The sequence below is a fragment of the Glossina fuscipes genome, unplaced genomic scaffold (genome assembly GCF_014805625.2).
Source record: "Glossina fuscipes isolate IAEA_lab_2018 unplaced genomic scaffold, Yale_Gfus_2 3, whole genome shotgun sequence".
Taxonomy (NCBI): domain Eukaryota; kingdom Metazoa; phylum Arthropoda; class Insecta; order Diptera; family Glossinidae; genus Glossina; species Glossina fuscipes.
Window position 1 is genome coordinate 2,986,815 of NW_023998417.1, and position 17,472 is coordinate 3,004,286.

The 17,472-nt window shown below is 33.1% G+C and overlaps 3 protein-coding genes across 6 annotated transcripts in view; 1 reads left to right on the plus strand and 2 right to left on the minus strand.

The window, feature by feature from the left end:
- The window catches only part of LOC119634474 (pro-resilin-like), a 3,957-nt gene extending 193 nt beyond the window's left edge, over positions 1-3,764 (minus strand). The window contains exons 1-3 of the mRNA XM_038028688.1: positions 3,661-3,764; positions 915-992; positions 5-839 (exon numbers count right to left, since the gene is read on the minus strand). Of these exons, the coding sequence (XP_037884616.1) occupies positions 5-839; positions 915-941 (862 nt within the window). The 5' untranslated portion in view covers positions 942-992; positions 3,661-3,764. The remainder of the gene's footprint in view (positions 1-4; positions 840-914; positions 993-3,660) is intronic.
- On the plus strand, positions 1,678-16,945 carry LOC119634360 (ankyrin repeat and sterile alpha motif domain-containing protein 1B). 4 transcript variants are annotated; one of them, XM_038028448.1, is made up of 11 exons: positions 1,678-1,902; positions 11,100-11,307; positions 11,365-12,140; positions 12,198-12,318; positions 13,780-13,970; positions 14,049-14,238; positions 14,318-14,622; positions 14,677-15,113; positions 15,173-15,406; positions 15,475-15,606; positions 15,772-16,945. In XM_038028448.1, the coding sequence occupies exons 2-11, from the start codon at positions 11,201-11,203 to the stop codon at positions 15,895-15,897; spliced, it is 2,619 nt and encodes an 872-aa protein (XP_037884376.1). In that variant the 5' UTR covers positions 1,678-1,902; positions 11,100-11,200; the 3' UTR covers positions 15,898-16,945. The 4 variants fall into 4 exon arrangements, with proteins under 4 accessions (XP_037884376.1, XP_037884375.1, XP_037884377.1 ...); XM_038028447.1 differs by lacking the exon at positions 1,678-1,902 and adding an exon at positions 10,860-10,987; XM_038028449.1 differs by lacking the exons at positions 1,678-1,902; positions 13,780-13,970; positions 14,049-14,238 and adding an exon at positions 10,860-10,987.
- LOC119634358 (DNA ligase 1) lies at positions 6,492-10,452 on the minus strand. Its single transcript, XM_038028446.1, has 5 exons — positions 10,304-10,452; positions 8,202-10,244; positions 8,072-8,146; positions 7,835-8,008; positions 6,492-7,278 (listed from the first exon to the last, which is right to left on the minus strand). The coding sequence occupies exons 1-5, from the start codon at positions 10,317-10,319 to the stop codon at positions 6,707-6,709; spliced, it is 2,880 nt and encodes a 959-aa protein (XP_037884374.1). The 5' UTR covers positions 10,320-10,452; the 3' UTR covers positions 6,492-6,706.
- Positions 16,946-17,472: the final 527 nt, after the last annotated feature.

Consider the following 17,472-nt stretch of genomic DNA (forward strand, 5'->3'; position numbering starts at 1 on the left):
TAACCATTAGAAGGTGCTGGAGCTGCATAGCCATTACCGCCCCCGTTGCTTGCGGGCGGTGCGCCATACGAAGAACTTGGTGCCGCAGGGGCACCATAACCATTAGACGGTGCCGGAGCCGCATAACCATTACCGCCCCCGTTGCCTGCTGCCGGAGCACCATACGAAGAACTTGGCGCCGCAGGAGCACCATAACTACTGGATGGTGCAGGCGGAGCGCCATAGCTTGACGAGGGTGCCCGAGGTGGAGGTCCATAGCTTGATGAAGGCTTTTGCGGCGGAGGACCGTAGCTACTCGCTGGTGCTGGAGCACCGTAACTGGAAGCGGGTGCATGCGGGGGCGGTTGAAAATTGCTAGAAGGTGCGCCGTAACTAGAAGAAGGTGCTTGGGGGGGAGGTCCATAATTGCTAGATGGTGCGGGTGCACCATAACTTGAAGATGGCGTTTGGGCTGGCGCTCCGTAGCTAGAAGATGGCGTGCCCACAGGTACTCCGTAACTTGTGGATGGCGGCCCGTACTTTGGCGAAGGTGCCTTAGCAGGTGCGCCGTAGCTGGAAGAGGGACGTTTGTTGGAACGGCGTGGTGGTCCCTTCTTAGGGGGCCGATAATTGGTACTAGGAGGACTTGGTGCTCCATAGCTAGATGAGGGAGAACTTTTAGGCGGCGGTCCATAAGAGTCAGACGGACCGGCCGAAGAACCACCATAATTCCCATTTACAGCAGGTCCAGATGGTGGAGCTGAATACGAATTGGAAGGTGGCAAATAATTATTATTAATAGGAGCATCACGCTTAACAGCTTGACCACCAAAATCATATAAAAAGAAAACGCAAAATAGCTAAAAAAAAAGAGAAAAACATAATTAAATCAACTTGCAACGATAATGGCAACAAGCATTTTATCTAAAACAAACCGCAATTAATTTTTTGCCCGGACTCATGACATGTGGGAAGTGAATTATATACCAAAAAAGTTTACTCTGCTGCTGTTCCTATAGGCAAAATGGAAGAAAATTTAAACAAAATGTAACGTATGTTAAAAAGTTAAATTGAAATCAGTTGTAATTATTGTATTTACATACAATACGCAATTAACGATAGATAGAAAAAACATTATAAAGTAGACATGTTGCAAAGAATAGCAACAAATTACAAAGTGTGGTAACAATTACGTTATGTTCAGTGGCAATTTCAATATATAATGCAAGACGATAATATTGTTTATATGGATTGTTGAAACGATGTGTGTGTTTGTGTTTGTGTGTGTGTGTATGTATGTGTGTGTAGAGAGGTCAAGATGAGGTGTTGGAGAATGTCTTTTAGCTTATACATAAATTGATTGTAACGGATAATGTTTGGTAAGTTGTAAGTATTCTCAAATTTGTTCCACTGAACGTATTTAATAGTTCTTTACAGATTAGTTAATCGTTGATTTTATTTGATTTTATTTTATTGATATGAATGTTAGGTAAATAATAAAGAAATATAAAATGTAAAAAACGTGATATGAAGATAAATTTATGCAAACGCTCCATATACTCTATATGCATACACACACTGTACTCCTTTAATATAACGCATTATTGCGCTATTACGTTATGGACTTGATTTGCGGAATTAAAATTCGATTTCCGATTTTCAATGTTATCTTTGCTTCTTCTTTTTCTTTCTTTTTAGATCGCGCAAACGTGGATAAAGAGATATTGAGATACCATCCATAGTGGAAAAGGAAAATACACATGCGTATGCTTTTTTTTTTTATTTTACACAATTCAGGTTCATTGCTATGCACGCATAAACCCGTAAACGATGATAATCAATGTGGCGATGTTGAAAAAACTGAAATGACTAGAATGATAAAGACGAACATCTAAGAATTAATAATCAGGCAATAAATATAGGGTAAGTGGAAAAAATCGACTTTGTAGTTTTGTTGTTGCTTTAATGAGAATGTTATGAATGAACAAACATGTAATAGATTGACTTGATGTTGGCATTGTTTACCACACAATTAATTTCGACAACACACAGGGAGCATTTAAAAATCATTACAAAAGTATTGACAATACAGGGCAATGAAACTCGTCCAGCTGTCACCACATTTCAATAGTATGCGCAACGCATCATGATTTAATTAACTTATTATTCAAAAAAGAGTTTTCATTGGGTCATTAGGTTCTCAAGTAATCGCTTATATCCGAATTCTAATATAGTCCATGTTTCCTGCAATAAAACATTTATAGTGACGTCATTTACCAACATGGTCATCTTCGTTTCCAATGCACTCCTGGCATCGTTCCCAAAATGTTGCCGGTACAATCCTTCGTCGCCGATGCAATCAATTGTCGTTGACTTCAAATTGTCGTCATAATATATATATAGATATACATATATATATGTCTATTAACGTTGACCCCTTTTCGAATCAAATTCCTGAGTTGATCTTTCTGCTTTAGAAATAAATTGGAAAGATGACTATACATGGCTTGGTAATTATGAGCACATAATGGAGTCATTTTGAAAATTTTTCATTGACATCTTCGAAAAAGGGAATATATGTGAAATGCTTTTCTAAGGTTTGTTTGTGTGTAGAATAACTTTGAGAAATCAAATATTCATGTGAAAAATATCAGAGTTTCATCAACATTTTTCGAAAACAGTTACCATCATTAGGCAAATATTCATTCTTCCTCAGATAGCTACTAGATTTTTCCTTTTTATCCTCGAACCGAGACGTTCCGATACTGAAGTTAGATTTGGTCCCTAGTTGTAGGAATTTTACTTATGCCCCGAGCGCGAAGACAATAAAGGATAAAATTGTGATTTCTTTTAAGCGATGCAGTTAACAAAATTGTGTAAAAATTTTAAGCCTAATTTTGCTCTGTTATCGATAAAAAATAATAAACTTTGACGTAATCATATTGAAAGTAGTCAATTGGATCTTAACAAACGCACTTTAATTTCATTCGTACATATTTCTCTGTCTATAAACGAGGATGACACTTTAATGTTGTGCTTAAAGGCGGCTCTCTTCTAAGTAAGCAAGTGTTCGCCAAAATCATTATTTCATTCAATGCAAGCAATCTTTTAAAACTTTTTTCGCCATTAACGGCTTACGTGAATCGTATCGAATTTTTATTTCACTTCATCAAAGAACGATGTGTATGTGTGTGTGTGTGTGTGTGTGTGTGTGTGTGTGTTTTCTGGGTCTCTTGAATATAATTGAAAACATGGAAGAGTTTGCCAAATATGATCTTCTTAATAATCTCTGTTACGTAAGGTCATAGAAAGGAAACTTTTCAAGAATCTCCAAAATATCGAGAACTCAAATACTTTTAGTTATCTCAGAAAACTTTTTTAATATCTTTGAGTCAGTTTAAGGAAATAAATGCAAAGTAAATAACTTTTCTTTAGTAAAACTTTCATTGGAAAAACGTATCCCAACAAAAAACCGATTATGCAACTCATCTTAATATTTTTATTAAACTTGCTTTTAAGCTTTGTTTAATAAATTTTCTAATTATGTTTTTATTATTATTTTTTTATTTATTTATTTATTTATTTTTTGTCTACTTCTTTTTACACATATATATATATATATATATATATATATACTGATATGGTATGCTTTAATTTAAATTTTATAATCTCTCTACGTACACTTTTTTTTTTATTACAAGACTTTAATCCTTCACTTTAAATTATTTTTATAATATATGTTTAAACCGCGAGCTCTACATATACTGTAATCGTTAACAAATCTTTACAATGGTTTTTATAATCGAAAAATCGCATATCAACAAATATTTTGCAGACAACATCTGAACATAAGTAAAACCTTTCTAGACAATAGAAAAAATCAGGCGAAATGCGATCAACAGAAGAGATAATAATAAAAAAAAAACATAAATAAGAAAAAATATCGCATATATACTTCGCTTGCAGCTACATATTGTTTTCAGCTTACAGCTTCGCACTGAGAAATAGCAATAAAAGCCGGAATGAATTTCATCTGTAGAGAAGCGTAAAGGCTGTCTTACTCTACATCTTATATTTACTCGCAAAATGCTTTTTTTCTTTAATTTGTAAATATTCAAAGTAAAGTTTTGCTCCTCTGATTTGAATGCGTACGTAGTGCTGCCTTCAAATCTAATTGCTTTCATCACTTCACCTTCATTCACTGTTACTCATCTTTCGAAAGCAGTTAATATAACCAAGTTGTTGTTAACACATTCTTTGCCAACGATGATGTGCTTGCTCTTTACAGCAAGCATTTGGCATTACTACAAGTTTATTGCTGCAAATCCGCAAATTTAAAGCAATAAATTTCAAACCCCGAAAGTGTTGAGGATTTTTACAATTGCTTGACTTTATATATAAATATAAATAAATTTGCTTTTATAGCAAATATTTGAAATTATTGCGAGAATCCGAAATTAACCGAATTCCATCTATTTACTTATCTGCATCTGAAATTCAATGAACCCTTAGAACTAAATCTAAGTAATCTAAGCCAAGCATTATGCGACGTAACTAATTTAAATTACATAATCGAAGATAAAGGAAAAAAATGAATAAAAATGAAGCAAAAAAGAAAACACATATACGCATACAGCGGCACACTGCATTAAAACACTATATCCAAAAAAAAAAATAAATAAATACATAAATAAATGAATAAAAGGACATAAACCTATCTAAAAGATAAATCTATAAATCTATGGTAACAGATAACAAAATTAATCTATTTCCATAAAGTTGAGTAGAAAAAAAAAGGACTTCCAATAAAAATTGCTAAGTGCAGAATTCTATTAAATCTACACAGCCAACTGCATTGTTTCTTAATAACACTAGATAATGATTCTCCTAAATATGTTGCATATTTTTTGGAGTTTTTATAGTTCAAGTGTATCATTATAATAACTGTATTGTTATAAAATTCGCTTTTCTAAGATACAGTCCCCGTCCGTATTACTGGACCGTGGATATTTATTCAAGAGAACTGCACTTCAAACTTTTTTTATTTACATTCATTATATTCTTTAAAGGTAGGATTATTCACAATTTATTTTTGGCAATACTTTCAACTGCTCAACTTAAATATTCCTTTTCTACTAGTTCTGCCTTTCACAAATATTTCATTTATATACATTTTTACCATCATATTACTATTACCTAATTTTATGGCTTGATTTTTAATTCGTTAACTTGCTTTTCTGGTACCCGTTTTCCTCGGCCGGCAGCTACATGACGCGGTGCGAATGTCCATTTGGTGTTTCTCTCTTCTCAGGGCTTTTATTACTTAGCTGGAATGAACAGTATTTGGCATTTCTGTAACATTAATTACTATTATGAAAACCTCCCCGCCCATGATAAAATTATCGCTGACCCATAAAAATCAAAGTGTAAATTATCGAAATGATCAATGATTATCACAATTTATTTCACTTGCATATTTATTAATTACTCATAGCATAAAAAACGAGAATTTCATAGTTTAATTCACATATTTCATGATTTATTTATTTGATGGCGCATCCGAATCTATCATAATTTCATATTCCAGTATAGTCGCATTGCACTCTTACATTACTTGTGGCACAAGAATATATTCTGTGGAAGAACTTAAGATAGGTCTGTCCGCCTGGTTGCTCATTTTTTTAGATATTTTCATGAAATATCTTAATAACTTATAAAGTTCATTCCGCCGAGCTGCCGCAAATTTGTCCTGGAGCACTCCCATATTGTATGAACTTTTGAAGAACACTAGAAAACCATTCCATTCGCCGAAATAAACCTTAGATTTTCATTTTTTACTTAGTAATCTCTGTGAGTCTCGTTTTCTGTATATCAGCAGCAGTATATGATAACCACTAATAGCAGACGCCAAGCGTATTGCCGAGAAAAGCCGAGAAAATACTCGAACATCCATTCGAATCAAGAATTCCATCCATATCCACTTTGATCTATAAACATTCTGGCACTTCGAGTACTGCTCGAATTCTGTTCGAAATTGCAAACTTGCACAGAGAGACTTGTTTATGCATGTCATACTGCCACAACGAACGCATACAATGGCTACGAAAGAAGTATATATTCTATTCGGTGGACCTGGTTTTGTTTTAATTTCTACAAATCAAACGCAAAGGAGGCGATAAAATTGTTTAAATCGAATTTTAAAATTTGTTATTATGTCCCCCGCACTAAATATCGCAATGAAGATAAGAGAAAATCCAAACATATTTGCATTAAAAAGAGGGGCATTTAAGTCCCCAGTTTGAGATTGTCGCAAAGTTTGACGGAACATCTACTTTATCATGCCATATCTACCACTACTATTTACCTATATTGGGGAGAGGAAAGCATTTTAAACTTCTTTCGCTATGAAAAGAGCTATTCGCAGGGTATAGAAATCTCTTATAAAAATAATAAAATAGAGCATAATCGAATAATGAATATATTTATTGTTATTGAACCACGAAAAAAAAAGACCGTTTCTTAGTATATTTATATAAAAACATTCAATAATGATACAAATAAATCCTATTCATGGAAAGTTGATTTATGTTACCTTTTGAAAAGCAATAAACAAATACAAAAAATAAAACGAAAAAGTTAAGGAAAACGCATTAAAATAAAACAACTTCAAGTAACTTAAAGTTGCGAATATATGAACGCTATAAAGATTCAAAAAAAAAAAAGAAATTTACTTCTCCAGATTTCGGCGATGTTGCATTTGCAATTCGAAGCGTCGATTAGAACGCACGCCTCTTATGACAACGTCATTCTTGACGTCTTGTTTGGTTGCCTTGCGACTCTTAAATAAGTCCATGTGTTTTTGCAAACGTATAGATGACTTATCTAACTGCTTTTGTTGTTTCATTAAAGTGGCGCTTGTTTGTAAGCCATTCGACATCGATGGACCTGCAGACGTAGATAAATTGAATGGGGGTTTGGATGGGATTGCTTTTGCCAACAATGTACGGCCAACTGTCTTTTGATCCGATTTCAAACTTTTTTCCGCATTTGTGCTAATTGTTTTATTAGCCGTAGAAACGGTGGTGGCAGTGGCATTAGACGATTTTCCTACTGAACTTTGTATTACTTCATCATTTAAAAAAGGCTTAACGACACCCATGCGAGCATCACGTATGCCTAGGGGCAATTGCTGATGTTGTTTGCGAAGAATTCGATCGGTATTCGCATCACAATTCATTGCCGTGGTCAAATTGGTCGCTTTAGGTGCTTGAATTCCTCTCAAAATCTTTTGAGCGGACACTGCAAAATTTAAAAGGAATACAAAAATTATAAGCAATTGAGAAAACGATTAAAGATTCCGATTATTTGGTTTGAATGCAAAACATGCCCATAAGTTATACCCCGCGCCCAAAATTGGCATAGAGCTAAGTAGATAAAAAACCCTTGTATACATCGGTTAGTCATTTTTTCGTTTATTCTTTTATCCCCACTTTTATTGCGGAGAAATCTTTTCCACTCATGAGTGTAGAGTAGTATATCCATTACCTATGAATATAAATAAAACGTATAGCTATAAAGCGGTGCCTAAATCTGGATAATCTTGGATTCCACCATTAATGGGATTAAAATGCCTATGATCCCAATCTAAGCCACCAATGTGCACTTCATTACAAGATCTTATTATCCATCATAGAGGCTAGTCCATTGTTTTTAAGGATGTTTTTTTTTTCCATTTACAGACAATTTAAAAGCATTTCGATACGTATTCGCTGGTAAATTGAGGTCTCTTTCATGAACTCGTACGTTTGCCTTAACATGTCTTCGACCGATTTAGATTACAATTAATTGCACTTACGTTGATGTTGTTTAGTCGCGGAATTAATTAAAAGTTTGGAGCGCTCCTTTTTTCGTGCAACATGATCAACTAGACTTTCCATTTTCTGGAAATGCCTTTCATGTATAGCAGCAAAATTTGGTAATTTTGTTCGGGCCGTGGTCGTCAACTCATTTTTTTTAGGAGTAATTTGTCCTGTTGCCAAAGAAAATTCAAATAAAAACAAATTATATTAAACGCGAGGATGATAATTCTCACCTGTTCTTGTTAATTTTGGGATTCGATTTATGATTTCGTCCAACGACATTGAGCGTTTACGGCGTTTAGTAACATCTGAAATTAGGAAATGAATTTAATTGAAAATTGCATTTTATTTAGCTTTGCTTACTTTTATCCTTGAGATTTGTAAAAGTATCAATATTAGGTTTCTTTTTTTTCATCTCTTTTGGTGAGTCATCAATTGTCACAGTGCGAAAGGCGACTACCTTTTGTTGACGTACGGATTTATCTTTAGTTTGTTGGTTATAATTGGTCGGAAAACCGTCAAGACAAAGTGAAATGGAACGTTTACGTATGCCCCGCAAAACTGCCTCCTTAGGTTCGGTTACAGTGACTGTGGGATGAACAATTGTCTCTAGACTATCTTGTTGCTCCTCGTAATTTCTTATTTTATTGGGAAAGGGATTTAGTTTATTGCTATGTGGAGTTGGGAAGCGGCATGGCATTTTAACGTATTTAGAAGTCGAAGGAGTTTGTGTTTGTTTTTCGGTAAAATCCGGCTTAGGAAGTATAGATGGTGTCTTTGTAAGATCTTCGATATTATCATCGGTTAATTCAAAAGTTTGTGTTTCATCCTTCACGAAAGTCGATGATTGAATGTCTTCTGCTGGTTCATCTTCATCTTCAATAACAATGACAGTGGAATTATGCTTTTTAGACTCAATGCCACATCCGTCATCTTCGGTGTCGTCATCATCGCAATATATTAAAGAGGGCATTTCATTGTCCACATCATGAACCTCTTCCAGCATAGGGACACTTTCAGTTTTACCGTCCTCTTGGCTCATTTCGGGTTCATTACTTATTTCTTCCAAAATCAAATTCTGGGGTTGCTCTGGCGGTCGTGCAGCCTCTTCTTCCAAAGGATTTAGCCCTAATTCTTTCATATCAAAATTATTCCTTTTCAAATAAGAACCAAAGTTTTCTTTTGTTTGGGTTGGCGTTTGCAAAGAGGTTCCGACATGACTTTCAAAAATATTACCTTCTTTTGGCTTAGATTCAACGTGTTCTTTATCCGTTTTTATCAAATTGTGAAATATATTAGTCGAAGTAGTCTCTTCATCAATTATCATTTTTTCTTGCTCCTGTACATTATGTTCATCGACGTTCAAACTTTCCACGTTCTGAATTGTTTTGGCGACGTCCTTATTCGAATCTTCCGCGACACAGCTTTGCTCTTCTTTTTGGATTGGCATTTGCAAAGAGGTCCCGTCATCTCTTTCAAAAATATATTCTTCTTTTGGCTTAAATTCACCACCTTTTTCATCTCCTTTCATCACGTTGAAAAGAATATTAGTCCGAATAGTCTCTTCTTCAATTATCATCTTTTCTTTCTCCTGTATATTATGTTCATCGAATTCAAAATTTTCAACGGTCTGAATTGTTTTGCCGACGTCCTTATTCGAATCTTCCGCGACACAGCTTTGCTTTGTTTTTAAGTAAGGATCAAAGTTTTCTTGTTTTTGGATTGGGATTTGCGAAGAGTTCCCGACATGGCTTTCACAAATATTTTCATTAGTCGGAGTACTCTCTTCTTCAATTAGTACCTTTTCTTTCTCCTGCATATTATGTTCATCGACGTTAAAACTTTCAACGGTCTGAACTGTTTTGGCGTCGTGATCATGTGTGTGTTCATTCCCGTTATTTTGACTTTCTTCGTTCTCTTTATTTTCATCATCTTCTTCTTCCTCGTCGACATCTGAGATTTTGCCCAAATTATTTTCCTTTCCTGCACTATTAATTTTGCTCTCTTCATTATCTTCATCCTCCGTTGTGCTATATTCGCTAGTTTTCTGGAGGCCAATCACTTTAGTTTTACTAGTGCGGCGACTCTTTCGACTACGTCTCTTAGAACTTCTGCGGCCCACATCGGAGGGTGTCCATTTAGGCTTCTGTTCCTCAGCGATTTCAGAATGCTTAACATCGCAATTTTCATCTAAAATGATTGATCTTTTGGCCGATCGCATTGTCTGACTTACAATTTCCCCATAATCTTGAAGCGGTTTAACACTTTTGCGAGTACTACGACGTGGTGTCTGCCGCATTTCATTTGGCGTATTCGGATCTGATTTTTCTTTCAATTTTCTAGAAGGTGTCTTTGCGACATTATTTGACATTTCCTCAAATTTTTCTTGGATTGTTTGACAGTTTTCTAAAAAATTAAATTTTATTGATTTCCTTTTTATATAAATAATATTTATGCTCGCTCACCTTTGGAAACATCCATTATTTGAAATATAATTTTTCCAAAAATCTTCGACACAAGTCTCTCAAAATTAAACACTAAATGATTTTCACGCTTGGGTCCTTTTTCGTTTTTTCAGAGGTGTGAATTGTTAAACTGCTCTTTTCAAATTGCCTGCCAAGCTACACTTAAGGTTGCCAATTTACTTTTTATTCCCTCAGCAACGTGATTACCTACGCAGTGAAAAGAATTTTAAAAAATCAAATTAAGAAGTAACTAATGAAAGCAGACATAAGTGATAAAAACGCGTTATTTTTATTTTGCCGTCTTTTTAGGAAAATTTGTGGGAATTCGAGATATTATTATGTTAATCTCCGTAACTCGTTGCAAAAAAGTATTTGGTGAACTGTGTTATTTGTGCGATGCTGCTATAATTTACTTTAATAAAATATAAATATTATATAGTCATATCGTATATTTAATTCAATCAAAAAAAATAACTTAATAAAAATTGTATAAATGAAATGACTTGGCAACCCTTTGAGTAAATCTGAAAAGAAACAGTACGATTGCTAAACCAATCGTTTTGTGTTCGTGCGTGATAAAGTAACATTTTTGAGGAATAAGTTAGACATAAATTTAACGAGAAAAACGAAAAAGAAAATTGATAAATAAAACAAAGTTTTAAAAATTTCCTGAAATTAGTTAAAGTATATTTGATGACTATTAAGTGTTTTATGAGAAATGAATATTAAATCATTATCTGGAACCTTGATATTGGACGGCAATGTGTTAAATTTTTTTTATTTTTTTTTTTTGTAGCGAGAAGGGCAAAAGAACAGCTGATTGAAGAATGCGGATGATCCAATTAAACAAATGTTGACTTATTATAAATACCTACGACATAAGAAAATAAAAAAAAGATGGGCAAAAAAAGTCAAGACCTTTTAGAAGCAGCCAGAAATGGTAAAATAGCAGTAGTTAATAAAATACTCGAACAGTATTCTAAAAAAAGCGGACCTCTATCAAGGTAATTACATCGATTTATCATAAAACGTGTCAAAGAGTAGTTTTCTTCGCTTTAAAGCTTTAGACGTAGCCCGAGCATAAACGGCCAAGATATAAATGGTTATACCCCGTTGCATCATGCCTGCTTAAATGGACATTACGAAATTGTGCGTCTGCTTCTTATTTATGATGCTGCAATTGACGTATCCGACATTAGGGGATCTACACCATTGTACTTGGCATCTTGGGCCGGTCATTATGAAATAGTAAAACTGTTGCTTTCCCATCCCGTAAGGCCGGCTAATCCGAACGCTCAGACATTAGATAATGAAACACCTTTACATTGCGCTGCCCAACATGGATACTGCTCCATAGTCGCTATACTTTTAACATATGGGGCAGATCCCACCGTACGCAATAATAGTTTTCAAACAGCTTTAGATCTGGCAGCTCAATTTGGACGTTTACAAGCAGTACAAACTCTTTTACGCACTCATCCCGAATTAATAGAATCACTTCGATTTTATGATGAAATGGAAAATGGCCATGCGACACCTTACACTATAACGCCCACTAAACATATATTTACTCATACTTGTTTACATTTGGCAGCACGTAATGGCCACAAAAAAGTTGTAGAAGCATTACTGGCGGCTGGTGTTAATGTAAATCTTTTAACTCATAATGGTACAGCATTGCATGAGGCAGCTTTATGTGGTAAGAAGTCAGTTGTGTACACTTTATTGAAATCAGGTGTCGATCCAACAGCGGTCGATGGTCAAGGACGTAGCGCTTTGGACGTTCTGAAAGATTACCCGCCTCATGTCACTTACGAAATCGCATCAATTATAAAGGGTATATAATTAACTTTAAATTGTGCTGAAAATTTTTATTATAAATAGAAATTTGCAGGATTTTGTTTTGATAGTCAACTAATGGATAGTAAAACGCATTTCGTGCCGATTAAAGAGGTCAGCGAAGATGCTGTTTTTGAAAATAAAGACTCAAAGGAAAATACGATACATCTAACAAAGTAAGAAAAATAATTAAGTACACTATTTTTTATTCATGTTTGCAAACATATCATCTAGAATTGCTTAATTTGCCTAATTTGCCTAACAAAACAAATTAAATTAAATAACAAATTAGATAAATCTCCATATGTCTCCATTTTGTTTGGAACAAAATCTTACATTAATCAAAGACTGAATTAACAGCATTTTGTAAGACCATGTATGTTTGTATCACTAACTTTTAGGACAAATTTATTGTGTTTGTGTTTGCGTTATTAACTCAATTATTGTGTGTTATTACATGTTTTTGTTGTTGTTTTTCTTTTTTACTAATCACGTATAGACGTTACGTATTATAATTGTTTACCGCATTAAAAATAAATGTTTGCATTTGAATCATCCCTTGGCTTTTTGTGTTTTGTAGTATTCCGTTTTGTATTCTTTCTAAACATATGTTAGTGTGCATGCACAAGAAGACCACATTATAGTAGAAAAGTTCAATTTGGTCAGTGTTCGCGAGTTTAAAATTCAAGCGCGGTAGAGTTTGTTTTGGTCGTAGCTATAGTATGTATACAATCGATCCAGGCATAACAGTCGCCTTTTAGATACACGCCCACTAGGTTGCGGCCTTCCTATCTCATTCTCTTTCAATCACTTCTTTCTAAGCGTCACCGCATTAAAAATAAATGTGATTCGAACAGTGACTCTGAGTGATCATATTAAAGAAAAAAAAAAAGAAAATGACGAAATTTTCATGTCCGCCATGAAAGGATAATTTTAGCCATTCAATTTGTATTATTCAAAATCAGAGGCAACTTCACATAGTATTGTGTTGTGAATAAGATCACGATTTTGTCTCTTATTCGTAAAATTGTATAAAACTACGGTAGAAATTCAGAAAAATGAAACGTTAAGAAGAATAATTATGCCCTAATACTATAATCATGGATATAAACGAATTGAAAAGACGCTGTGGTCGTTTTCCAACCTGGAAAATATCGACTTGAAAATGTTCTGTTGTAAATAATGCAAAGAAAGAGTTGCAATTGTTATATATTAGTTTGTCTGGAAAGATGGACATAGTGATGCATAAATTGAATGAAGGCAATGTATATGTAAATTTTGGTATGTTTAATTATTTTGTGGATTAGTGAGGATGTAATTGTTCTTCCAATACCCATACCATATATATTCTCATTCTCTACTTTACAATACGTTAGTTAATATTCGAAAAGTTTTTTTCTATCTCAACAAGAGAATACTTACGCATTTTGATCATGTGCTTTTCTTAGACCTTTTAAGTTATTTATACTCATATTTATATTTACATACCATTTGCAGATCCATTCTATGTATGTTTGAATGTGGCTTTTGCAACTATTTTCAGTCAGCATTATTTCATAGCTGTTCATAACTAACAAAATTAAAAAAATTTCAAATTGTTCTGACCATTTTCTAATGTTTAATAAATTTGTTTAAAGTTCCCTGGAATGTTCTAAATCACGAGATTATTATACGCCTATGGAACCTACTAAAGGACGATTATCTTCTAATAATTTGCGAGTTAATGAAGCAACTCTGTTGTATAAACCTGTATATAAACCAATTTTACTTAGTAAACGTTTAGGGGAATTACAACACCATTTACCCAAATTAAATTTGCAATCTTCATGTAGGTAGCCCGTGTAACACGAAAAAAAAGAAAAAAACGAAACAGTAATTGACAATATATTCTAATTTATTTGAATAGCATCGAAAGAAGATCGTTGTGTAGATGAATATGTCGAAATGACTTTACCGAATTCAAATGTCAATTTATTACCACAATCCTTACATAGCCCAAGAGATATCTTGCACAACTCATCAGAGTACACAAGTTTTAATGTAACAAGAGCACATACAGAGCACGATATTTCTCTTAATGTTAATAGCCGTGATAAGTAGGTTGATATATGTATAGAAATCACTTTAAAAAAAAAAAAAAAACAAGTGCTCAATTATTATGATTGAATTTTGCAGAAAAAACTTTGACAGTAACAACAATAATTGGGTAGCGACACGTATGGTTCCAGTTACACCGGAAATACCACCACCTTCTGTTAGCGAAGCAGAGAATACTATTTTCGAATTTGTAAAACCGCCTGACGATCATATAAGAAGGAGATCATTTCATTTGGAAGATACAGATCCGCACTCTCTTAATGATCTAAAATCGTTTATATGGGAAGGCCAAAAAGAACCCAGAGAAGACCAAGCTGAGTCATTGAGTAGTTCCCGGGTATCGGAATGTGTTGAAGAATTTGTGAGTGAGGTACCATTCGCAGGTACGTTTCTCCATTTATTCCACTTTTCATATTTTCATATTATTTTTATTTTAGGTTTATTTAAAGGTTCATCTTTAAACCTAGCCAGTAACTCTCAATTAAACAGTTCCGTTGAGGATTTGTCTGTTGGCCTACGATCACCAAAGTTAGTGCGTGCGACGGTTAAAACCAAGCGCGTTCTTAAAGTAAAGGAAACAAACGAACAAAAAAACGTTAATAACGATTTAGATTTTGATGCTGTCAAGGCGTGGGAAGAAATTCAAACAATTTTCGAATGTATAGGTAACGAAGTGAAGAAAAACGATAAAAAATTGATAACAACGTCACGAAATGATGAAGCGCAAGCATTCTTGCATAAAAAAACACTGAGTATACGAAAACCAGCAGAATTACTTTTAAAATCGAATAATAGCAAACAAAAAGAAACAAATTCTAATTGGTGTCATTCAAACAATATTCTAATCTACGGCTCCTTGACATATAAGGTGTTTGTAAGTTTATCTCTAATTACACGAAAATGGAAATTTTAGGCATTTAATAATTCATTTAGTATTTGGGTTCTACGGTTATTAGAGAACTACACGGAACAGCGTCAACTAGAAAGTCCATACAAAGGCTTAAACGTGGAGAAACCCCAATTCTTTCGGATAACGAAGAATCGTCTTTAATAAAAGACATTAACAGTTCAACGCGTATACTAAAGGAGACTAATCAGCAAACGCGACTAGAAGTGGGTATAGCACTATCCCATACTGGCGTACGTTTTGTAGATGTTCAAACACAGGTCTTTCTTTTTTGCTCTATCTATCTCTGCATCGTGTTAACTTTTTTTTTTTTTTATATGCTTTTTAGAATACAATTAGTGTACATGATATTGAGAATATCAATTGTGTTTGCCAGGATCCGGATGATTTGCGTTATTTTGCTTATATAACTTGGGAGGATAATATACATTATTGTCATGTCTTTATGGTCGATAATGTGGTAAGTTAACAATAGATGAATACTTCGAATTACGGTAGACATGCAGCTGACGTAAGTCGAGCAACGTTTGAAGTCATCACCCTAATCTATACTTTATATATATTTACATACGATTTATATATCAATTAATTTTATGCTTTTTCATTCATTCATTATTTTGTTTAGGATCTAGCTACCGAAATTATTCTTACGTTGGGGCAAGCATTTGAAGTTGCATATCAACTTTCTATAATGAATCAGCAGCAGAGTATAGCCTGTTCTAGTTATATTGACATTGTGGATAATATTTAATTTATTATTATTTACGCGTAAGTGATATTATTCATTTTTCATAAATCATATTTACAATCAATTAATTTAAAGTTACTTATTTTAAACTAGTCCTATGTTGCCATTTAAATTCTATTTCGTCTCCTAATAACCTAAAGAGTATTTTTTTGTTATATCGACAAACTGAAAATGTACAAGTTTAAATGCTTTCATTTATAATATAATTAACGACAAACATATATTTAAATATTGTAGATGAAACCAGAAACATTAATTTAACATAATAATAATCTTCAAAAGTTAATTGAATTGGTTTTTAGAGATTAATAAGAGATTATTAAGAGATTAATTATATAGATAGTAAATAAACGAAAATTGCTTCAGAAATACTTTCACAGCTTATTCTAGAGCAAACAAAGCAATCCTCTTGTTTCTAAATTGAAATGCTAAATAAATAAAATTCTAAAAAGTTACGCGACAAACTCTACACGAATTCGAAATGCGAAAACATCAACTGGAATGAATCGGCGACAGAAAGTTCCCTCATGCCCACAATCAACCTCTCATAATAAAGAATCTTGGATCCAAATGATTGACAAATGTACACAGCAGAAAGAATCCCAATTTCTTTCTTTACCTATTTAAAAAAAAATTCTAGTAATAAAACAATTTTTTTTTGGTTGTTTCGTTGCTTTGCAAGCAAGCAAAGTAAGCATGTATATATATGTACTATTCAAACGTATTTAGCATTTAGCAATAGCTTTTTACATATCTTGTTTTCTCTGTTTTTTGTATATAAGTTTTGTACAAAACTTCTCTTTGTTTGCAACTGTCTTGTGTTTACATTATTAGATGCTACTATTGATTTGTGTAATAAGTCCATCTCTGTTCTGCATACATGTTGTATATGCAAGTTCTATTACAGCTTTTGTACAAAAGTTCTTTCCTTACACATATCTTGTTTATGCATTACTAAATGCTGTATAATTCTTAATTGATTTGTAAAAATATAGATGTAAGAGAATGCATTTCTATTGTAATATTAAGAAAGGCTCGACTTTTTAGGAATACCCCTTTCCCTCCTACCCCACATTTCTTCTTCTTTTTTATGTTTTTCGGCCCTTTTTCTTTTCTCTGGAATTTATTTCCGAAAATTGTTGTTGTTTTTGTAAAGTTTTTTTCCAAAATTTTTTGTTGTTTTTGTAAATTTTTTTTTTCCAAATTTTTTGTAAAATTTTTTCTAAAAATTTTTGTTGTAAATTTTTTTGTTGTTTTTGTAAATTTTTTTTGTAAAATTTTTTGTTTTTGTAAAATTTTTTTTTGTTGTTTTTGTAAATTTTTTTTTTGTTGTTTTTGTAAAATTTTTTCTAAAAATTTTTCCTATAAATAAAATTTTTGTTGTTTTTGTAAAATTTTTTTCCGAATTTTTTGTTTTTGTAAAATTTTTTTCTAAAAATTTTTGTTTTTGTAAATTTTTTTGTTTTTGTAAAAAATTTTTTGTTGTTTTTGTAAAAATTTTTCTAAAATTTTTTATTGTTTTTGTAAATTTTTTTTGTTGTTTTTGTAAAATTTTTTTCTAAAAATTTTTCCTATAAA